The sequence below is a fragment of the Elgaria multicarinata genome, chromosome 3 (assembly GCF_023053635.1).
Source record: "Elgaria multicarinata webbii isolate HBS135686 ecotype San Diego chromosome 3, rElgMul1.1.pri, whole genome shotgun sequence".
NCBI classification, from domain to species: Eukaryota; Metazoa; Chordata; class Lepidosauria; order Squamata; family Anguidae; genus Elgaria; species Elgaria multicarinata.
Genome location: NC_086173.1, coordinates 62,623,647 through 62,648,621, shown reverse-complemented (window position 1 = coordinate 62,648,621; position 24,975 = coordinate 62,623,647). Strand labels below are relative to the sequence as shown.

General features: G+C 42.3%; 1 protein-coding gene across 1 annotated transcript; it reads right to left on the bottom strand.

The window, feature by feature from the left end:
- Positions 1-1,351: 1,351 nt before the first annotated feature.
- LOC134396709 (G-protein coupled receptor 54-like) lies at positions 1,352-16,273 on the bottom strand. Its single transcript, XM_063123258.1, has 5 exons — positions 15,895-16,273; positions 11,440-11,564; positions 11,145-11,280; positions 10,188-10,426; positions 1,352-1,711 (listed from the first exon to the last, which is right to left on the bottom strand). The coding sequence occupies exons 1-5, from the start codon at positions 16,193-16,195 to the stop codon at positions 1,352-1,354; spliced, it is 1,161 nt and encodes a 386-aa protein (XP_062979328.1). The 5' UTR covers positions 16,196-16,273.
- Between the last annotated feature and the right edge of the window lie 8,702 nt (positions 16,274-24,975).

Sequence of the window (24,975 nt, the reverse complement as noted above, 5' to 3'; positions counted from 1 at the left end):
AAGGTAAAGATAATTGGACATGTACAGCACGATCCTGTGCATGTGTACTCAGACGTTCTGCTGTGTTCCCATCTACTCATGTATAGGGTTACAGGCTAAAGCATCTACCAGCAGGTGGCTCTTGAGAACTCAGAATGATGCACAGAACGTAGCTGCAACATGTTGAATGCTCAGTTCTTCAGAACTCTGTGAGGTTAGAATTCTGCCTACTGTTTTCCCCCTCAGCCTGCCTAAACTCTCTAATCAGGATGACAAGATGGGGGTGGGGGGCATTTCTTGTTTTCTGCCTCCAATTTCTCCCATCCTCACAGTACGATAAAACATTTGCAAAGCAAGTTGCCACTACCAAATACAGTAATGGGTAATACATACCCTGAGGGCCACATATGCGCCCTCCCCCATGCCATATGGGCATCCTCTGCCAGCCCTGACGCCGCCACTACACTGCTGAAATTCAGCAATGCAGCATGAAAAAATAAAAATAAAGAATAAATAAATCAGTGGTTTGCCTCATCACTACAGCAGCAAATCACTATGGAGAGTCAAAAGCATCAATTTTAGGTTGTTTTCAAGCTAACTGTGGCCACTTTGAGTGTCCGTAGAGGTTAGCCACCAAATCTGCTGCAGGTCCAGTGTGGCCACTGGGGGAATCCAGGGGCTGGAAAATGCCCCCCCCCCCCCCCGGACTGCCTGAGGTTGCAAACCGCTGATCTAATACTTGGCTGCAGGATGTAGTGTCACTGAGGACAAAATCAGTCATCATTTTAAATCTATTTCTAGCAGCTACATCTTCCCCCTCCCTCCATTTTACTCCAGAGTAGGTGCAGGGGGTTCCAAAGTGGATCTTAAAAGTTTGTACACTAGGGTCCCAATCTGCACTGAGGCCCCTGCAACTACCCCAAAGTAAAAATTAAAACAAGAGTTAGCTTCTAGATATACTACTTTTGCTTCCACCACCACCCCACCACTGAAATACGGCCCCTGAAAGCTTCTCTGAAATTGAATTTGTTCTTCAGACTGAAAGAAATTCTGCACCCCTAATGTATGCAGTCCACAAACACAAATGGACATGCTTGCCTCGCTAGTCTTGAGGTAAAACACTACTCTTCAAGCTCTTGAAGAATTTAAGTTTAAAGTCTGCAATATGGAGTTACAAGTCTTCATTATCTCTGAATGTTTCTGAACTAGAATCTGTAATGTTCTTGCCTTTGTAGGCTGTGTAGAAATAACCACCATTCACTCTCTGCAAGGCCCTTGATGGATTAGCAGCCATCTTGTTTTATTCATCTCAATGTCCTCGGACACCATACCAAGCAGAGCGCTGCATCACAGAAGCCAGGTCATGGACAAGTTAGGTGTCTTCAGTGACAAATTTCATTTCTGCATTGTGGGAACCTGAGTGCACACCATTGCCCCGTACACGCTGGCGGAACAGGAAGGGGAAGGCCTTCTTGAAGGACTTACGGAAACTGTCTCCCATGAAAGCATAGACAATGGGATTGAGAGAAGAGTTGGCATATGACATGCAGTTGGCCCATGTCTTGATCTTATAAGTCTCATAGTTGGCCTGGAAGTGGAGATAGAAGCCCTGAAATAGCAAGTAGAACTGGATAGGACCCCAGCAAATGGCAAACAGCAGCACAATCACCACAACCATCTTGGAAATCTTGGCCCTCATGGCAGCTGAGCGTTCAGACAGATGTTGCACCTGCTGGAATTGAACAGAAAAAAACATCCTGTGTAAAGTGTGATGTGGTTATATGGCAGCAAGATCTGCTTCCTGTTTAGGTGGGGAAGAGGATCTAGTGGGCTAGAGCAGCACATTTGGATTCATGAGGAAAGCAATTACTGTGCAATCACAAAATCTGGGTATTAAGTGGAAAAGGTGGCAACCTGAGAGTGTCAGTTTTCATCTCCTTTTTAGAGGTTATGGCTTTAGAGTATCGAAGGAGGTCAAAGGATAGATAGATACATATGAATTGATTCTTCAAAAAATCTAATTTTGGGGAACAGAATAAAGAACGCAAAATAAACCATTATTTTCAAATGGTTACTTGCCTAATTTATTCTGCAGAACCTATATATGTTACAGGGAATATACAAATAAAACCCACCTTTTTTCTATAAAATACCTAAGAATTTTATTTATTTTGAATAGTGTCAGGTAAAATTTTGAAGAAGATCAAATAAAAATTGTATTACATAATGAACATAGGCATTAAATAGAAATCCTCGGAATCCGACCTGCTGGGGGCGGAGCCTGACGGTTCAATGGAGCGGTAGGCCTTTTTCTCGGTTCCAGAGAAGGAAGCCAAGAAGTGTAATTATCTCTTCCTAATTCTCTTCCTAATTGGCAATTATGTGAGTACTGTCTTTAATAATGAACGGTGAAATATCTGTGTAAGCGGATGAGTTGAAATGTTTCTCAGAGAGCTGCAGAAGGGTTACTTTCGCTTTTGAAAATTTACGTAGCAGCTCCAAAGGGGAACTTTCATATTATAAATCACAGCGTTACCGGAGGCAGAGACAGTAACTAATCACTACCTAGAAGTAATAAAGATAAAAGTAGTAAATAACTTGGAGGGGAAGGATTACTGAGACGAAGGAAGAGTCAAAAAGTTATGATTTATTGATGTGATCGACTTCCGCCCAGTAATTAGAAGAGTCTCGGAAGATTAAATGCCAAAAAGGAAGAATAAATCCAGAAATCCCACCTGCGTGAGAGAGAAGTCACACCCCTCAGATCATTCGGCAGCAAGATTGATTAAAGCTGACATCCCCAGTAATAGTAACGGGGAAGAAAATGGTCTGGAAGATAAACAAAACAGTGAACAACAGCAAAGCGAAAAGATGGCGGCAGAAGCTGGCATTGGGCCAAAATCAGCACTTGATGAACTGCAGAACAATTTGAAAGAATTTATCAAAAGTAATAATGAGGCAATGCTTCAAGAAATGAAATCTATTAAGGAAGAAGTTTTTTTAAAATTGGAAAATCTACATACTTCAGTTGTGAAAGCTGAGAAAGATGTTAAAGAGATTAAAACAGAAATTAATCAAATATCAAAAAAGTGGATTTGAATGAACAATAGCTAACTCAGCAAAATATTAAATTTGATCTGTATGAGAAGAGGCTGATTCATTTGGAAGATCAAGAATGACGGGGAAATATTCGAATTAAATCTTCCAGAAATACAAGGAGAAAATTTGAGATCCAGTATTCTAGGATGGTTCAAAGAGCTGGTTCCAGATTTGGATATAAATCAACAGGACATAGACAGAATTCATAGAGTAGATGGAAATAGATCAAGAGCTATGCCAAGAGATATTTTGGTCAAATTTGGCAATTATTATAAGAAGGAGCAATTGATGAATAAATTGAGATCAATAACAACGCTGAAGTTTCAAGAAACGCCAGTTCAAATCTACAACGATCTTTGTCAGCAAACTATCCTTTGGAGAACAAGCGTAAAACCAATCTTGGCAAAGCTTAAGCGGGTGGGCATTGCTTACTCATTGGGTTATCCGGTGTTCCTGAGATTTATGCGAGATGGAAAACAGCACAGAGTAACATCTGGAGCAGGGATTGGAGCTGCTGAGAAGTCTGGGGTTGGATAGTGATATTTTACCCCAGCAAGAAGAAGGACAGGGAGATGGTCCAGGCCCAAGTGGGGGGGGGGGAAGCGTAAATATAAGGGAGATAATAATAATAAATAAAAACAAATGAGTAAAGGGCTTACCGTATCAGAACTGTGGGCTTCATCACCCCCCCTTAGGGTTGGGTGACCATGACCGGGGTGTTACACCCATGGAGCAATGGAGGGGGGGTAAGGAGAGGAGAGGGAAGGGGAGGGAGGGGGTTGGAGAGGGAAAAGGGGAGGGGTGGGTATTAAAAAATGTTTATATGTTGTCATATGTTAAAAATTATGTTTTTGTTATTAATGTGGGTTTGCACAAGGGATCTAAAAGAACTCAAACTAAAAGTCTATAGACAAGAAGATACGAATTTCAACACTCAATGTCAAAGGTTTGGGGGCAATTGTTAAAAGGAGGAGAATTGAGCAATTATTAAATAAAGAAGGGGCTGACTTTATCTTTCTACAGGAAACACATCAAGCTAAGGAACATTTGAATGAAATACGTTTAAAATGGTCAGGATGTTATGAAAAGTCCCTGGGGACTTCAAAAAAAATGGGGTAGCTATAATAATTTCAAAGAAAAGTGGATTTAATATAGAAAAGAGTAAAAAGGATGAGAAAGGGAGCTATATTATGATACAAGGACAATTGGAAGGTAATTATTATACTTTAAAAAATGTATATGCCCCAAATGAGAGACAAAAAGAGGTTATATTATCTTAGCTGGAGATTTTAATATGGTTATGGATAATAGGGTAGATAGGTCCAACCCTACCAGGTTTGAAATAAGAAATAATATTACAATTTTAAATAAAATGATAAAAGAGAAGGATTATGTGGATGGGTGGCGTTTAATCAGAAGGGGGTGAACCAGGCTTTATGTATTATTCTCCAGTTCATAAAACTTTTTCTAGAATAGATCATATTTTTGTCTCAAAAGATTTAGCAATAAAGGTGTGTAATATGAAATTAAGGGTAATTAAAGTAACTGACCATGCATTGGTAAGCCTTGATTTTAAAGTAAAAAGAGATTATAGGGAAGCGAATAGATGGAAGATGAATGCTAGGATTTTAAAATATGATTGTAGAAAAAATGCAGAAAGAAATGTCGGAAATATGGGAAATAAACGAAAATGGGGGAAGTTCACCATCAGTTGTATGGGATACAATGAAGGCTGTGACTAGAGGGATCTGTATTAGAGAAATGTGTAATTTAAGGAGGCAACGAGAGGGAATACAGAAATATTTAGAGGAAGGGATCAAGAAGTTGGAAAAAGAGTATTTGCAAAGCAGAAAAAAACAAATATTGATAGAATTACAAGCAAAAAAGAAAGAATGAGAAAATAAGAACTTAGAAGAAGTACAGAAGAATTTGATTTATATGAAAAGAGAGTATTTTGAGAATAGTAATAAAAATTCAAAGGTGCTAGCGAGGCTCACACAAAAGGAAAAGTTAAAGAACTCGATAGGGATAGTGAAGGATAAATTAGGAAAACCATGTAGCATTATGAAAGAGAAAATAAAGATATTTCAGGAATTTTACCAAGAATTATATAAAGAGAAGGACACACTAAAGATGAAAATGGAGATATATATAAATATATAAAGAAGGGTCTAATAGAAGAGGACAAAGATTTAATGGAAAAGGATATATCTCAAAGAGAAATAGAGGAAGCTATTGAGAAATTGTAAGGGGGTAAATCCCCCGGGTTAGATGGGTTGGGATCTGAATATTATAAAACATTTAAAAAAAATGTTGGTACCAAAATTAATGAAATTATATAATGGAATAATAAAAGGAGAGAAGATACCACCATCGTGGGAACAATCATTAATTATATTAATTCCAAACCCGGATAAGGACTTAACAGTCCCAGATTCCTATAGACCAATTTCATTAATAAATCAGGATGCAAACATTTTCTCAGCTATATTGGCAAGGAGGATGAATACTTTTATAGGCAATTATATTGGGGAGGATCAGTGTGGCTTTGTGGTGGGTAGACAAATGCCTAACTTGGTTGGAAGAGTTTTAAACATGGTACAAGAGGTAAAAAAGATAAAGACAAAAGCAGGAATAATAGCGTTGGATATATTTAAGGCGTTTGATTGTATGAGCTGGCAAGCACTAAAGAGGATAATAGAAAAAATGGGGTTTGGAAATAGATTCAAAGTTCTAATTAAACAATTATATTCACAAAACACAGCTTCAGTGGTGATAAATGATGGAGTTATAGAAAAGATACAACTGGCCTGAGGGACTAGACAAGGATGTCCACTCTCACTGGTCCTATTTGTATTGGTTATAGAATTATTGGCAAATGTGATAAGAGAAGATGATAATATAGAGGGAGTAGGTTGCAATAATAATAATAAAAAATTAATATGTTTGCAGATGACACATTATTGACAATTAAGAACCCACTAGAAAAAACAGAAGGAATTAAGCAACATCTGAGGGATTTTGAAGAAGTTACGGGATTGAGAATAAACTGGACAAAATCAGAGATGATGTTGCTTAATTATACTAAAAAGGAAGGGAAGGATTGGGAAAGTAAGGAGAAGAATATGATAATTAAAGAGATGATTAAATATTTTGGAATTAAAATTACAAAAGATTTAGAGGATTTAGAAAAGGAGAACTTAAACAATTTTAAAAAAGAAGTTATAGATAAATTAGAAAAATATAAAAGATTAAATCTATCATGGTTTGGAAGAATAGCTTTAGTAAAAATGAAGATATTACCAAAGGTAAATTTTGTATTTAGAATGTTACCAATAAGAATATCTGAAAAAGAGATAAAAAGTTGGCAAAATATTTTAAATAATTATTGTAATGGGAACAGGAAAGCGAAAATAAATTAAAAAAGGTAGTATTTAACACACACAAAAAGGAGGATTAGGACTCCCAAATATAAAATTATATTATGCAGCTAATAGATTAAGACACATAGTAGAAGGTATGTTAGGAGTGGAAGATTTAAGTTGGTTAGAGGATAGAAAAGGAATGGATAAAGAGTGGAAATTGGAAAACATATTTTTTAGAGAATATAATAAAAATGGGGGGAAGAAATAGAGAACCCCCTTCTAAAAAATCACTGGGAAATATGGCGTGTATATAAAAAGGAGTTACTTCCAGGTATTTCCCCAATAACACCAGTGATAATGTTAGGAAATTTTCCAGGGAATTTAAAAGATAAATTAGGGAAAATATTAATAGAGAAGGATATAATGAAACTAAAAAATTGGTTAAGGAGGATGAACACTCGAGAAGAATTAGAAGAGGTATTAAAGGAGAAGAATTTAACATGGTTAAATTATTTTCAACTAGAGCAATGGACGAAGAAATGGTTAAAGAATAACGGAGAGTGTAGAGAATTAACGAAATTTGAGGAGATGATTGTAAAGAGAGGAATTGAGAAAGGAGAAAATAAAATGATAAAAGGTTTAACGAGTGAAATATATAGAATATTGGTTGGGAAGGGGGAGTCAGAAAACATGGGCAAGATGATGTGGGAAACGGATTTGAAGATACAAATAGGGCAACAGAGTTGGGAGGGAATACGGAGACAAAGAGTGTTGAGAAGTATGTCAGTGAGGATAAAAAAGAATTACTATAAGATTTTATGGAGGTGGTATCTAACCCCGGTGAGATTAAATAAAATAAACAAGCTGTATTCAGCAAATTCCTGGAGAGGATGTAAAGAAAAAGGAACGTATTTACATATGTGGTGGGAATGTGTATTTGTTCAAAAATTGTGGAAAATGGTGTTTAAAGAGATAAATGATACAGTGGGAGTGGAGATTGAAGAGACACCTACAGTAGCATTGCTATCATTATATGGAGATTTAAAATGTAATAAAGAAACAAAAGAATTGATAACGAATTTGCTGACAGCAGCAAGGCTGATCATATCTAGGAACTGGAAGGTACAAGGAGATTATCATGTTGAGGATTGGTATAAAGAGATTTGGGATATTGCTATAAATGATAAATTGACATGTAATATAAAAGTAAGAAGAGGGATAACAAAAAACGAACGATTTTGAGGGAATTTGGAAACAGTTCCTAGAATATGCATTATCTAAGGGGAGTGGAAAACCGCCTCCAGAAGAATCAATGAGATTTTGGAAACAGGAATAGATCCAGGGGTGGGGGGGTGCACTTTATGTTATGGAATGATGTTAAAATATCAAATTAGAAATGTTATAAGGTTATTCAATTTATGTATTATTATTATTATTTTTTCTTGTTGTTGATGTTATTGTAATATTGTATTAGTGTATCGTTAATCAATAAAAAATAATAAAAAAATATTTTTTTTAAAAAAGAAATCCTCGGAATCCTATCAGCAAGGCTTAGGAAATGCGAGAACACATGAAAACATAAGAACATAAGAAGAGCCATGTTGGATCAGACCAAAGGTCCATCTAGTCCAGCATTCTGTTCACACAGTAGCCAACCAGCTGTCAACAGGAACCCTCAAGCAGGACACAGGTGCAACAGCACCCTACCACCCATGTTCCCCAGAAACTGGTGTACATAGACATACTGCCTCTGATACTGGAGGTAGCACATAGCCATCAGGACTAGTAGCCCTTGGGCTTGTCTATATGGCTTGTTTACCCCGACTTAAATGTGCATAATTGCATTTTAGGTCAAATGACGCAGCCGTCTATTCGCCGTGGCACCGGGTTTTTAATGCGCTAATGCGCATCTTTGCATTTCCGTTTTACCTGACTTTTAGATCACGTCCAAGTTTGCACTGCATTATGGTTATGTGTCTTTGGGGAAGTTAACTCGCATTTTGACATGTGGGCGGAGCTTTGAAGGTAGGACAACAATCCTACCTTTAACTTTGAAGGTAGGATTTCCCACCAATTGGCTGCCTCATTCCTTTTAGTTTGAATTCTCTGATTCTGTGGAGCTCCGCAGAGAAAACTACTTAAAACAAATTTATTTTTTTATTTATTGTATTTCTATACTGCCCAATCACAGACGCTCTCTGGGCAGTCCACAAAAACAAAGAGGGGGAAATGGGCAGCCAGAGGGAGGAGACATGTTCTTCTGCCTTGTTCCTTTCCCTCTTTAGCCTCATTCCTTTCCCCACTCCCAGTTTGTCTGTTCTATGAACTTGTGGAGCTCCAAATATAAAATTTATTGCTTCGCTCCTCTCTCCTCTGTAGCTTCATGTATGCGATAATGCCATTTATAACTCACTATAAAAAAAATAAATTCAGGAAATAAATCGGTATTGCTGCTGCAGTGTGACGCTCTTTACCTACATTCGAATCAACAACAATTCGGGCTTATATTTAATGAGGAGCAATCCCGTTGTCATATAGACGGGGGCATTGATAGCCTATTATGTGCATACCCTAGGCATTGTATGTTATACCTAAGAACGCTATGTGCACTGAAAATAAAACACATGGATTAAAGAAATCCTCTGTATTATGTGTGATTAAACATTAAATATTCGTTTATTATTCATAAATAACAATTTATTTGTAATTAAAACTGAACCATGAAATACGAATGCATGACGTCTAGTGCCTTTATGAACCACAACCAATGTAGTCAGGATTCTTCAGACATACGACGTGGTTAATTTTAACATTATTTCTTACAAAATGACAAACCTGAATGCCACTTAGATCGGCAGGGAAAATTACTTTTAACACAGGAATTCCTATGTTCCACACATTGCTGATTCAATGCCTAGGCAATGTGTGGGAGAATAGGTGATTAATGCTTTGCCAGGCATTTGGGGGATGGTTTAGAGGTTCTTCAGATCACCTGAATTGAAAGTTTGCCTGAAATATCTACAGGGCCAGATCTACACGTCGTTGCGAAGGCGCTTCCGTGCACCTTTTTAAAAGACGCACCAAAAAGAAGCGCCTCTTTCTTTACTGTGTGTCCTGTGAGCTAGGCAGCGCCGCCTGCGGAAGAATCTCTACCCCATTCAAAGACGCTGCTCTGGCCGCTTCCCCCTCGCGTGTTCTTCCATTCGAATAATCCCCCCTCCCACCCGACGGCGGCGGCTCCTCCTGCAAAACACTTTTCTCCCTCGGTGTGTTTGTATTTGCGTTTGCATGCACGCGGCAGACGAGTTCAGCTCCTGCCTCTCACTCTCCCCCGCGGTGTCATCTCCCCGGGACTCTCTTCGGTGTGTGCTCGCACACGCGCACGCAAACACAAACACACCGAGGGAGAAAAGTGTTTTGCAGGAGGAGCCGCCGCCACCGGGACGCACCAGAAGAGCCGCCGGGTGGGAGGGGGGATTATTCGAATGGAAGAACACACGAGGGGGAAGCGGCCAGAGCAGCGTCTTTGAATGGGGTAGAGATTCTTCCGCAGGCGGCGCTGCCTAGCTCACAGTACACACAGTAAAGAAAGAGGCGCTTCTTTTAGGTACGTCTTTTAAAAAGGCTCACTGAAGCACCTTCGCAACGCCGTGTAGATCTGGCCCAGGTAGGCTGCTGGGGTCACGAAGGCCCAACAATGGGAGGAATAGCGTGAGACCCTTCCATTTCTGTCCACCACCTTACCTGGTAGTCATGGTCCATGGGCTCCACCATGGGGCGGCCAATGCGCTTGAGCATTATGGAATAGCACAGGCAGATGGTGAGCAGGGGCAACAGATAGACGGCTAGGAAAGTGTACAGGATGAAACTGCGCTCCTGGCTCTTGCTGGTGAAGGCTTCGATGCAGTAGGTGCGCAAGCCATACCAGTAGCCAACCTCAGTGCGATGGTACACAGCCATGGGTAATGAGAGAATGAAGGAACCTGGGGGGGGGGGGTCAAAGGTACAGAAGTCAGAGCCCTGTGAGGTAATGCTATCATGAATATTACAGATAATCACCCCAGACACTTTTACATTCTTACTTTATGCATCGTTAAGATGCTGTGATAGTTATCTTAATATTGTATTGGTTTTATATGCTCTTTTAACTAATTTTATGTATTATATTGTGTTTGGTGTTCCCCGCCTCGATCCAGAGGGAGAGGTGAGTAATACATTATATTATTATTATTATTATTATTATTATTATTATCATCATCATCATCATCATCATCATCATCATCATCATCATTTTGTTTAAAAAGCACCTTCCTGAACTTTGTAAAATTATGTGAGCTAAACATCCTGCTTAATAATTTTTACCTCATGGCTTTAAATTGATTGCTCTCCCTTTATCCCACACAATAGATTAAGATTAAATGTGACCCTGTTCAGATAATAAGCCAAACCACGGTTGCTAGGCATTTTGAGCTAAACATTATGGCTTAGCGTGTCGTGTGAACCATGACTTAGCATGTTATGTGAATCATTCCTAATCAATAGTGGCTACATAATCACAGTCTAAACATGTTAAATTGTGAGACTAATCCCAGGAAGGACAGGCTGGATATTTCAGGATTTAGGTTTGTCTGGTAATACATTTAAATCATCCACCTTCTTTCCTATAGCTCTATACTTATAAATTTTGCTGGTCCCACTCACCAATCCAGATAGCAAAGCTGACAGCCATGACTACCTGGGGGGTTCGATAATGCAGCGATTGCAGTGGGTACAATGTAGCATAGCAGCGGTCCACACTCATAGCCATCAGAGTGATGCACGTAGCCTGTACTGTCACCTGTAGAGAAGAAAAGGACAACTGGTGAAGGAACCGCAGTCTACATGAATGAGCCAATGAGCTGCTCACATAAACACATGTTCCAGAACAAACACATCACATCACCTCTCCTTCTACACTAAAATATTTCACCCAAGTTCTTCCTCCATTCAAGCTCACCTGCTGCAAATAGTTGACAAATTTGCACATGAAGTCCCCAAACACCCAGCTGGGCAGTGGGTAGAGTGTGGCAGTGAATGGTACACAGCAGACGAGGAATATGATGTCAGTGGTAGCCAGGTTTGCTGCAAAAGACACAGAGGTGAGGTCAGCATGGGACTTCCTGTAAGGATGGTTTGCTCTGGCTGATACTGTCAGCTATGCTCCCTGAGTCAAGCCTTAAAGTTCTTCTCATTAATGGAATGTGCACTGATCTCCTGGCAGAAAACAATGGGCCAAAACAGATATTACTTTAAATGTGTGTCTAGCGGCAATGTTGTGTTTCTTCTTCTTCTTCTCTTTTTTCAGTCTGGATTGGGACACTAGCAAGGGCATGGAGCCTTTTATTATCTGCATTGGGCTCCCTGCACCTATTCTAGAGTAAGAATGGTGGGAGGAGAACATAGCTGATAGACACATTTAAAATAATGTCTGTTTTGGCCGACTGAGAGGTTGTAATAGTGGTCACATATATAGCTGCTTGAATCAATACTCACCAAGGTGAGAAGTCACTCTTAATGATGTCCTCCATCATTCTGTTTCACTAGATGCTGAAATGGGGTATTGTAGCCCACATTTTGGAATGACAACATTTCTGTTGGAGTCCCTTCCTTGCGCACTCCCAAATAAAGGAGCGTCCTCCAGACCAGGGCCCTTGTTCCGGTTCAGACCCGTTTGCTTTTGCCTCTACTCCTCAACTAACTTTTGCAGACCTCCTGCATGTATATGTTTCCTTCTCCCAGAACTGCAGGTTCAGATTTGCTTTCCTTCTTTCCTACAAACAACAACCACGGTTTCCACTTTCGTCCCACAATCATGACGTGCTCTCTTTACACACACTTTCCTTCCCCTCCCCTCCCCTCCCCTCCCCTCCAGGGGTTCTAGAGGTTTCATTTATACCACCACAAGATGGCGCCATCTTCTGTCCCTTCCCCACAATTGTTTTTAAATGGATACTGTTGTTTTTATACTGTTTTTATGTGTGTGTGTATGTGTGTGTTTTAAATTGTATACTTTTAATGTTTACTATTTTTAAATGTTGTAAACCGCCCAGAGAGCTTCGGCTGTGGGGCGGTATATAAATGTAATTAAATAAATGAATAAAATAAATAAAATAAATAAATAACGCGTTTCCTTTTTCTGTGCAGAGAGAGGCATAAGAGTATCACACCTCTCACAGCACAGAGAAAATGACTCAAGCCTTCATCGCACCTACCCATTTCCCTCGAATTATCCCAAAGCTTATGAAAGCTGTAGTTGTTTATTTTATTTATTTATTTATTTATTTATTTATTTGTTACCTTTATATACCGCACCATAGCCGAAGCTCTCTGGGCGGTTGTTGTTGTTATCCCCATCACAACACCTGAAGGGAGGGTGGGGGTGACAAGGGAGAGACGCTCCCTCAGGGCCCCTCTGCTTTTTCTGTGTGCGTTTTTACTTGGGAGTAAGCACACACACACACACACCCCACACACTAGCAAACGCAACGTGAAAAGAGCTTACTATTTCTGTGACTGGCAAGGGATAGGACTGAGCTGTTCGCATCTTTACTCGAAAGTAAGCACCTTCCTGAGTGCCAGAATACTTACTCTTCAGCATGGAGGGCTCCGCGCGGCACTGGCTTGGGAGCTGCAGGGGGAGGAGGCTGAGCGACTCTGCTCTTGTCATCCTCCTGCGCCCCCAGTGGCCGCTCAGAGAACAACAAAAGGTTCGCTCTTAAAGGGGTGCTAAAATATGACGCTTCTTTTGGCTAAGAAGCACAATTAAAGCAGGATGCATGGGAGTAGTACTTCACAGTAAAGGCAGATTATAAGCTGGGAAACTTCGGAGTCCTTTGCACCCAATTCACAGTGATTGCATAGTATAACGCTGGTGTGATGAAGCTCTCAGTGGGGCTTGCAGGAGCTGACCCCTGCAAGCCCTGGCTGAGTTAAGTTCCTTCTTCCTGGGCGGCATTTGTCCCAGTTTGGGACACCAGTGGCGCAGGAGGTTGTGCAGGGAAATGCCCAGTTTATTTCCAATCTCTGATCGAAAGTAGGAAAAGGATGCCCCTTTGCATCACTCACCCCCAGGGGGCGAGTCTTTGGAAAGGAGTAGGGAGCACGGAAGGTGCTCGATCCTCCATAGGCCAGATTGGGTCCCAGTGTGCTCCAGATTAAGTGCATGGGCTGGAGGTTGCCCTCCCCTGATATACTGAAAGCTGTATCCAGCTGCTTTGCAATCCCCTCTCACTTTTGTTTTGTGACATGACATTAAATTACTAGTGTGTGTAGGGATGCGCTGGCACAAATATGCCGTAATTGTGTGTGTGTAGAACCAGAGAAATGGACACTGCTCTGCCAAAGGTTGGGGATGGGGATTTTTCAGCGAGCTTCTACCAACCACATTGTGGTTATATACACAGACTAGCTGCAAGCATGCTGGCTGGTGGGCTATTTGGGCTGGCGGCTCCCTTGTCTAGCTCAAGGGAATTGACCATGGGGTACCTTGTGGTACCTTCCTGTTATTTGTCCTTTTTGAATAGCTTAATGATGACAGCCGCTCAGGCTGCGGTTTTGCATCTCTGACCAGCTCCAACAAGTGGATTGCAGATGTTTCTTATACATCATTTAGGAAATCTGAGCAGGATGCTCAGTTCAAGTTCTTTCCTAGGAGCGGCATCCTAGCAGGGCTGTATGGGGATTCAGAACATGTTTCAGTGAGGGTGGCCCATTTTATGTCTGTGCAGTAGTACCTGCAAGACAGAGTTAAAGGGAGGGAAACCTCTTGCTACAAGGAGCTTCATCAGACAAACGTTTTATTGCACGCTCGTTGCTGGGCACTCACGGATTTTCACAGGTCCCTCTCACAATGTCGTCTGCTGCCAGCATGCCTCCCGCCCCCCTAGTCTTCTTTGCATGACAAAAAAACACCCCAATAAGTCTGACTTAGTTTTAAAGATGGACGTTTCCACTATCTCCTGCTGTGCACAAGAGAAGCAGCAGGATCAAACCATCCCACTGAATGGGCCACGTGCACGTTGTTTACTTCCTCTTTCAAAAGAGGAAGTAATGAGGGACAAATGCATGTGCAGAGAAGTGTTAGTAAGCAAAAGTGATTTTCCCCTGTGTGATGACACTCCAAAAGCATAATATGAATGTTGCTGTGTTCTCACTGTATAGCTGGAGCCTCCTTTACATCAGCACCTATTTAATGGGTAAAATACTTACTTTAAAAAAAACAAAAAACACCAGAGCAATCTTAGACATGTTTGCTCAGAAGTAAGTTCCATTGTATTCAATTTGGCTTGCTCCCAGGTAAGTTTGCAGAGAACTGCAGCCTACCCACTTACCTGGGCATAAGCCCCACTGAATTCAGGATCCTTCCTTCTGAACCGTTATGTATAGGATTGCACTGTTTGTGTGGTACCAAATCTAATAATGTTAATAATATATGCCAGTGCTTTGGAATTCTGGGAGTTGTAGTATTTGGGGATACATATATACATCACGCAAATGCGTGTTACATATGGGAATAAAAAGCACTGAGAGAAGTACCAATTCATGGTAACTTCTAACTAGTAAGAAAATGTACATTTTGATAATAACAAATTCACTTTTTTTTTTAAAGAGGAAACAAGTGTGCTTGTTTTCACCAGACAGAAAAACATACAGGAGTTTAAAATCCTCTAATTCTAATAGCATATCAGCACTGGAGGGCATCAGAACAAATTAGATCCTATGGGCTGGGCAGGCTAGAGACTACAAGTCCGGTAAATATGCTGAGAACCACTTATTTGTTGTTTTTAGGATGGTGTGTGTGTGTGTGTGTGTGTGTGTGTGTGTGTGTGTGTGTGTGTGTTTAATTCTGCTGTCTCTGAAATCAGTAAATGCATTCAGGGCAAATCTTAGAGATGATGGACTAATATTAGAAAACACATTATTTACTGCACTGCACAGAGAAGATGGCAAGGGATACAGAAGCATCAAACCATGTGCAGAACAGAATACTCACATAGAAATTCAACATTACAGGCATGCCTGACAAATCCACTAACATATTAGTTTCCATAGCCATTGCTTCCATATTTACATTACAAACAACTGGCATTAACTGTGGGAAATGGTTGTGCATGCTAGGGAAAGACAATAATATATTAACAGCCCTGATGGCCACAATCTGACATAGTTGGGAGTCCAGGACAAACATTATGATTGGGGGCTACACGTTGTGGCAACAGAACACCAGACTAGAAGGAATCTGACTCTCTTGATGCACATAGACCAGCCTTCCCCAGTCTGATGCCTCCAGATGTGTTGGACTGCAACTCTTATCTTTCCAAGCCCTTCCTAGGAGGAGATGTGCCAACTGTCAAAGACCCGGGTGATTGTGGAGCAAGCAAGTGAGCAGGTAGGTATGGGGTGGCTCACTCACCAATGTAGAAGTTAGTGGCGGTGCGCATCTGGCGGTGTTTGCTGATGACATAGATGACCAGTGAGTTCCCCACCAGACCAAGCAGCATGATGAGGGCGTAAAAGACAGGCACGAGCCAGGCATCAGTCAGAAATGGGGGCGAGATGTCCTCCTGTTGGCTGCTGTTCAAGATCCACTGTTGCATTCCAACCTGGAGGGCACCTGCGCTGGGCTCGGCACTGCCCAGCTCACTCAGCCAGGGCCCGGTGGGCTCTGTGATCCAGCTGGGCCAGGCCTCTGAAGGCAAAGGCTCGGAATCCATTCCGGGGTGGAAGCAGAGGCAATGTTCCCAGAGCTGCGCAGTCCGTCCTTCTAAGCAAAGTAGCCGGTAAAGTCTTACGATCACTTCTCTGGAACTAAAGGGAGAAAGTGGCAGGGAGGTGCAACAGCAGCAGCAGGCACGGATGCCCTTGGGATAGCCACACTCTCTTCTTAGCCAAGGTGGTGCAGGGCAGGCACAGCTCTGGAGGAAAGGCAGTTTGCTGCCAAATTTTTTTGGGGGGGGGCAGGATACAAGCCCCCTTGCACTGCAGGTCTCTTAAGCCGGATCTGGAAGGAAGCTGCTCCTGGCAGTTTCTGCCTAGTGATGCTGGTGCTGTCAGAGGTAGGGTTTGTAGCCTGACTGGATAAGCACATCTTTTGTGCCAGTGAACTCTCTCTGAGTTGAACCCATCTTTCTCTGCCGGTATCTTTTTTCCTACATGTTGTACAGCTGGAACAGACTCCCCCTCACTTATTCCACAGCGTGCAGAGAACTCCCTCCCCTTTTCTGTCACACATACGTGGAGTGGGAACGAGGTGATGGGGTCCTGTGCTAGCCCCTTGTCTTTTCCTCCTGCCTCTTTTGATGCAGCATCCCAGACCTCACCCTGACTAATGCAGGGCTCTCTGAACACAGGAGAGACGCTACTAGTAGAAGGCAAGCTGAACTTAATGAAGAGGGCGGAAGAGGCAGCTCTGATTGGCTCCCAAGGATGCTGCTGCAGCTGTCCACAACTGTGTGAGGGGGAGGTTTGATGATGCCAAGCCCAGGACAAAGGAAGCAGCAGATGATTTAGAACAGCCAGGGATGGGTGAGCAGAAAGTAGCCCTCCAGATGTTATGAACTTTAAGTCAGGGCTGGTGCCAGGCTATTTTGTGCCCTAGGCAAGGAAAGCTACTTGCACACACACACACACACACACACACACACACACACACACACACACCAAAACTGCCAACTTCGATTCAGCTGTTCAAGAAGAGTTTCTGAACTATTATATTTTCCTTTTATTATGCTTTTTTCTTAAAACAGCTAATTTGTATAATTTGCCTAGTTGGCCTAATGGTAGCGCCGGCCCTGCTTTAACTCCCACCATTGCTGATGCTTGGCCATGCTGGCAAAGTCTTCTGGGAGCTGATTTAGAGGTCCCTTCTGGTGTGCATGTGTTTGGCAGAAAACCATCTCACTCACCTACAGGCCCACCTGTAACCCCCCCCCCCCACAGAGTGGAACACCATAAAGAAATTGGAGAGCCGGGGGAGAAACACAGTAGATAGCAGATGTGGGGCTAACTACCAGGGTTCCTGGATTCTTTCTGAAATTCTTCTTGGGAAGTGGAACATCATGGTTATTTTCCATCATTGTCTCTGGATTCTGTATTTGCCACTCTTTTCTTGCATAACTTTGGGTACGTGTGTCTCTAAACCCCTTTCTCTACCACTTCTTTCCAACAAGGTGGGTAGGAATTGCCAACCTCTCCCTTTCAGTAAAGCTGAACTGAAGAAACATAAACCCACTAACAACAAACTCCTTGCCTGGTTTTCCTCTTTGGGTTTTTTTAAACTATATATTTGAATTCCTTAAATGAGAGTGTGAGTTTGCTTTGCTTTTCCAACATCTATCTTTCAAAAACTTCCTGTTACGATTAAGCATTTCCGTATGAAAAAACCAAAACTGAGCAAAAACTTAATTTTAAAACATATAACAATAATGGATACCTAAAAGCTCAGGAAAACACATTTAAAGCAAAATTATAAAAATAATTCCTGGCTGTATTCCCCTGACCCCCTTTTAAAGTTGTGTTTATAAAGACAGACAGCGAGAGAGAGAAAAGCAGTAAATGCTGAATTCAGTACATGCTGACATTTACTCATCATGTTTTAAGACTTGATATCTTAAGCAAGATTGGTAAATATCAACGTTTACCCATCACAGACCACTGAAAATGACAGAATATTCTGACATCACTGGGAAATCTTGTCTACCAAATGTCCTTGGGAAATGGTCAAATTTCATGCTCATTGCCATCATTTACCAGGAAAAGGTGACATTTACCATGAGTAGTTTCTTCCTCTCTAAAATAATCCCTGTGACACAAACATTTCTGTCATATACTAGACATTTACAAGTGATTCAAATACAAAAGAGAGATAATAAGACAATAACATCAAGAATATACCAATGAAGCAAATATAAACAATAAAACATTAGAATAAATATTGTGGCAAAGAAAACTTTGTCAACTGTAAAACTCTTTAGATTTTTAACAGTCCTTAGGAAAGGAAAGGAACCTCTCATGCAAGCACTTGAGTCATTGCTGACTCCTGGAGGGACGCCTGCTTTTGCTGATGTTTCTTAGCAGACTTTGTAGCGGGGTGGTTTGCCATTGCCTTCCCCAGTCCCAGTTACCTTTCCCCCAGCTAGCTGGGTACTCATTTTACCAACCTTGGAAGGATGGAAGTCTGAGTCGACCTGAGCCGGCTGCCTGAGAACCAGCTTCCGCTGGGATCGAACTCAGGCCATGGGGAGAGTTTCGGCTGCAGTAACTGCCGCTTACCACTCTGCACCACATGAGGTTCTCTAAAACAGTCCTTACCCACTGCCAAAAAGATAAGGTAGGGACAACAGTTTCATAAGCAGGGCTTGTCCCCATTGCCCTCTGCCTTATCAGAGGTGGCTGTGTGACCATTGATTTAGGACAGAAGTGTACAAGGAGTGAACTTGAGGTTGTGGTGCAAAGCTTGATGAAAATATCAACCCAATGTGAAAATGGCAAATTCCACAATGGGGATCATTAGATGAGAAATAAAAAATAAAGCTGTCTGTATCAGAATACCTTTATACAAATCTCTAGTATAGAACACACTTGGAATATTGTGTACCGTTCTAGTCAACATATTTCAAAATGGATATCGTAAAGCTAGAAAAGAGCAGAAAAGGGCAACCAAAATGATCAAGGAGCTGAAACAACATCTCTGTGAGGGAAGGTTTTAAGTACGGCAAGTGAGGGAAGACAAGATAGAGGAACATATGATTATGCATGATGTAGAGAATGTAGATAGAGGGAGATTTTTCTCATTCTATCATGAAGCTGGTTGGTGGGAGATTCAGGACAGATATAAAGTGCATAAACTATGGAATGCACTATCACAAGATGGCAACAAATTTGGATAGCTTTAAAAGGAGTTTTGACAAATTTGTTGAGAATAAGGCTATCAATGACTACTCTCCTTCATGGCTGCATTTTACCTCCAGTATCAGAGTTACTGGGGAACACAGGTGGGAGGATGCTACTGCATTTATGTCCTGCTTGTGAGCTTCCCATAGACAGGGCTGGCATTACCATTAGTCCAACTAGGCAGCTGCCTAGGGTGCAGACCTCAGAGGGGCGCAGTACTGCCCTTTAAGGGTCACAGTTCTATACAAATTAGCTGTTCTAAGAAAAAAACATAATAAAAGGAAAATATAATAGTTCAGAAACTCTTCCTGAACAGGTGAATCGAAATTGGCAATTTTTTGGTGTGTGGGTGTGTGGGTGTGTGTGGGTGTGGGTGTGGGTGTGCAAGTAGCTTGCCTTGCCTAGGGTGCAAAATAGTCTGGCACCAGCCCTGCCCATAGGCATCTGGGTGATCACTGTGGGAACAGAATGCTGGATGAGATAGGCTTTTGGTTTGATCCAGCAGGGCTCGAGTTATGTTCTTATGTTCACCCTCCCTCTTTCCCAGTGCTTCCTGGCAATGATGCTCCTAGGATTCCCGTGTGCCTGATAGCTCACAGATATGCTACATCAGCCCTCTCCAATCTGGTACCACGCAGTTCTTTTGGTTGGACTACTCCCACTATTCCTGACCATTGGCCATGCTAGCAGTGGGTTGATGGGACTTGAAGTCCAAAACAGCTACATGGTGCCAGGTTGGGGAAGCCTGGGATATATACATCCCAGTGTGTCTTTACTCCTTCTCTCAGAATTGCCAATATATTGCCAGAGTGGGGGAGAGTCAATACTGAACAGGGTCTTCTCACTTTGAAGAGATTATGCTGACAATGTGGATAATTATGATGATGGTGATGATGATCAGAGCTAGCACAAGACCACCCACTGCTGGCAGGAGTGGGAAGACGGCCCACCACTGGGCATCACTGCCAGGCTACATGGATGGGTGAGCCTAAGCCATCATGTGCCATTGCTGGGAGTGGGGAACAAGAGCCACTGCCCACCACTGTCAGAGGTGGGTGAGTACATACCAGTGCATCATGTAACTGCCAGGGGAGGGTGTGAGCTGCCTCCTGCCGCCTTTACACAATGCCTTGCCTTGAGGGGTCCTTTTTCAGAGCAAGGCATTGGCAAGGAGGTGGCCCTGGAGATCACCTCCCCACCAGTTCCTCACTCTGAAAAGGACCCCTCAGAACAAGGCATTTGACTGGGTGGCCATGCTGGGCGCTCTCTTGCTGTGGCCTTTGCTGCAGCAGGGGAGCAGCCAGCGCAGCTCTGTGGTGCAGCCACCCGCCTATGCCTTACTCAGGGTGAGGCATAGGGCAAGTGGCCGTGGCGGTGGCAGCAGTAGCAGCAGCAAAGAGAAGCAATGACTGCATTCGTGCTGCAGCATTTGCTGCAGCAGGAGGGTGGCCAGCAGGGCTGTCTGGAGTGCATAGGGTAGCAGTAGCAGTAGCATTGGAGTTCCTAGTGGCTCATACGTAGGATCCACCACTCTTCCCAATCTGTCTCCTGAGGTGGGAGATTCATCCTACCACACTGGAGGACTAGCCCTGATGGTGATGGTGATGGTTTCTATCCTTCTTGTCCACCAGAAAAATGGTGCTTAACAATAAAATCAGCCGAGTGGAGAATGAGTGGCTTCTTTTTGTTGATGCAACATCATCCCTTCTTGCAGTGCACTAGGGTTTCCAGGCAGTGTCCTTGGGGTTTGGGAATCACTGCTCTATGCACTATAGTACATTGGCATAACATGATTGAGTGGAGAAGGATCTTTCCCAAGATGCAAAGGATGTGGATTGTTGCCTGTTTGTGACTTAAGGAATGAATTTATTATAAGTGACACCTCTGTGCCAGGCCCCCTATCCTTCAAAGATCATACCCAAATACCTGTGGGAAACCTTTTACATGCTTTGGCTCTTACATTTGTGACTCCACCATTTTTAATAGTTTATAGCCCATCCCTCAAGTGAGATCTGTTTTGTCAAGTGTTTATCCTTCACTGCTCACTTCTGGGGCATCTGCTCTCAGGCCTCTTAACTATGAGAGTGTTATTCTTTTCTATGTATCTCCTGTTTTATGAATAAGGAATGAATTTATAACTGCTTAGTAATCATTCCCAGGAAGGAGCATCTCTCACTTCTCAAGGGTCTGAGCAGTTGGGCTTCCTAATCTAAAAATGTCTTTATTTACTTTTCTTCACAAGCTATAATTTGCAGGGAACAGAGTGTCTCATCTCCTTTGAGCGCTGGTCGATATCCTCTCCTTCTGCGTTTTCTTCATTCCTGTGATCTATTAGGAAGAGCTTTTCATAGGTCTCTTAGTACCAACACCATGGTGACACATGCTACCATAAGGACTTCAACAAGGAGAGAAGTGTCGTAGCTGCATAATGAAAAAGAATCATATTGATAATGAAGTATGAGGACAGAAAAGAGGATGTTATGTGGTGAATGGAAGGGGATGGAAAGAGAACAAAATAGGAGAAATAAAAGTGCTTTATCGCCTTCCTCATCTCTATCTCTCTCTCTCTCTCCAGAGTATGTTTATCATATTATCATGGAGTACTTTTCCTCCCTACTCACCAATTAATTTAATGTCTAAACAAGTACTCTGTTAGGATTTCCACAGATGCTCATAATAAACATTTATGGCCAGAATTAGATTGGTTCTCTTTACCTATTGTTTTTATATGTTAGGCACAATTTAAAGAGTCCAATTGTAATGCAACTGTACCTCACCAAGTAAAGTATTTTCCTTCCTGTAAGGAACATGCATGGTCCATCTCTTTTTATCCTCAGAACAACCCTCTGAGTTGGGCTAGGCTGAGTGATAGTGGCTAGACCAAGGTCACACATCCATCATTCTGTTCACACATTGGGCAACCGGATGCTATGGGAAGCCGACAAGCAGAACATGACTCCAATAGCACCTTCCCATTCATGTTTAGCATTGACAGCCTTATCCTCTACCGACTAACCCACAATAGTTCTCCAATGTCTCACTGAGTATTCAGTCTCTGGGTTTATTTGATACCAACTTTTCTAGATCCAGATCATTGCATATGAACACTCAGTCCTAAAATATATGTGTTAGTGTACCGGCTGTAGATGTGAGTTCAACTTCCTTCACCATCGATATAGCTTCATGTTTTGGTGTGTGACACTAACAGCCTAGTTTGTTGGCGTAGCCCATCCTAAGCATTTCTATGCACACATTTCTATGTGTGTTGCATATAGGAATGACCTGTAGTAAATGACCTCCAAAAGTACCAAGCACCAGCTGAGCACAGTAGCAAATGTGGAAACACTTCTTTCTCTTTGCCAAAGACCAACTAATTCTCTGTATGGAAGACGGATACTCCTGTTGCTTTTTGTGTTCCCTAATGATATGACACCCAGTAGGGTGGATAAGGTGTTACTCTTTGTTTGCTTGTATGATACCTGGAATCTGCATGACAATTTATAAAGTACAAGAGAACAGGTCTTGCAATCTACAATATAATTCAGGGGTGTTGAGCCTCCTTCAGGCCGAGGGCCAAATTCAATCTCGGAAAAGCTCTCGCAGGCTATGTTCCAGTGGTGGGTGGGGTCAAAAGCAAAAGGGGCATGTTTAAGCACCTAAAATACCAGCATTGGCCATCTGAGGAACCTAAAGGCCATATTTGTTCCCAAAGACTGAAGTTCTGCACCTCTGAATTAGGAAGAATTTAGGAAGAATTTCCTGACACTCCCAGCTGCAAAACACACTGCCTCAGAAAGTGGTGGACTCTCCTTGGTTAGATTTTTTAAGCAGATGTGGATGGCCTTGTACCAGGTAGGCTGTAATAACAGATTCCTGCATCAACAGGGACTTGAACTACATGATCTCTGAGATCTCTTTCAGCTCTAAGAGTCTATGCTGAACTCTTCAAGAAAGCACCCATTCTTCCAATATTAATCGCAACACATTGATCCTATAGGAGCCTCACCATAGGCATGTACAGGGGGTGTGCTGGGTGTGACCAAGCACACCATAATGTCTTGCAAGGCTGCCATGCATGCTCCCCAGCCAGTCTGTCGTTTCATAGATGCTCCCAGCTCAGACTGGGCTCCTTCCTCCTGCAGGATGAAGGGACAGAAACAAGCAGCAGTGCTGGGAGACATGCTACATTCGGGTCACTGTGATGGTGAGCATGACATTAGCCAAGCTGCAAGCGCCTTTGCAGCAGTATCTGCTGCTGCATTGCTCCAGGTTGCCTCCCCACCACAGCTGTGGGGAAGATGGGGCAACTCACTGGCGATGCTGCAAGAGAAACTGGTAAGAGATTTCCCTTTTCTCTCTTTCTCTCTACTGCTTTCAGTTCCATATAACCCAAGACCAGCATCAGTGAGCTCATTTGGAAATGAGGCTTCCCTAGCAGTGCTGCCACCCACGCCTCATGATGGCCTGGTGGTTGCAGCAGTGTTGCCGGGCACTGGTGGGGACAAGGGGCATGGGATGCCTCACTCTTGCATGTCTCAACTTCCTTAGCGCCCTTGACTTCATCATAGTTAAACGTGATGTGACTGAGGAATTTAGATCCATAACACCTGGAGTGTCATCAGACAAGCATTTTATCGCTCATTTGCTACTGCCCACTTACGGATGTTCGCACATCCTTTAGACGACAACATCTGCCTCCCGCTCCTTCTTGCCTGTTTTGTGTCACAAAAGGGATCCTTTTAATCCAACTTTTTTTTAAAAAAAAAACCTGAACGTGCCACCATTTCCTGCTATGTGCAGGAAAAGCGGTATGATAAAAACATGGTCTTTGTTTACTTCTTCTTTCTTCTCTGGGTAGAAAGAGGAAGTAACATGGGACAGGAGCAGAGGCAGAGAATTGACGGCAGGTAATTGTGATTTCCCCCTCGTCTGATGATACTCCAAATGAGTGACATCTCATTCTCTAGGACAGGAAAATGAAGAAACCTGCATCTGTTTTGGTCAATTTGGGTTATCTCATTAAAGATAAAGATTATGAAAACTGACCGTATCTTTGTATATGTCTGGTTATCAGTACAGGGGGTGGGGGAGTATTTTGTGTCTCATTTTTTAAAGTAAAGTTTAGTTGTTAATTGTTTTTTAAAAAAGTTTAGTTAAGTTTTTGTTTCTTTAGATTGTTAGATAAATAAAAATAATGTCTTTTAAGATTGAGTATTCAATAAATGTTCACCTTAAAATATATATCCCTGGGTGCACACCCTAATAAAATGTGCTGCGCAAAACCTCACAGACTTTCTTTTCTTTTGTAAAGTAGTCTGCATCCTGAAGTAAAGTCGGCAAGCTAACTCTCAACAGAACAGGCTCTCTCCTCCCAAAGAGTACAGCAGACGACAGAGAGCTCCATCACACCTACTTTTTTTCCTGGTATGTATCCACAATTTCCATCTCTGTTTCATTCGCACATCAAGCACTGGTCACTTTCATGTACATGCGTTGTTGTGCTATTTCGCCTTGTTTACCTTTTCACCTGTGCTGGCATCGCTGCCCCCACCCCACCCCTTCTCCTTCCCCCTCCAGTTCATTGGTTCTTGTGGTTGATGGA

Excerpts from the sequence above, each read along its gene's own strand:
- LOC134396709 (XM_063123258.1), bottom strand. The coding sequence starts at position 16,195 with ATGGATTCCGAGCCTTTGCCTTCAGAGGCCTGGCCCAGCTGGATCACA. Across the intron at positions 11,281-11,439 it reads TTGTCAACTATTTGCAGCAG|GTGACAGTACAGGCTACGTG; the intron begins GTGAGCTTGAAT and ends TCTTCTCTACAG. Across the intron at positions 1,712-10,187 it reads CCATGGACCATGACTACCAG|CAGGTGCAACATCTGTCTGA; the intron begins GTAAGGTGGTGG and ends GTTCAATTCCAG.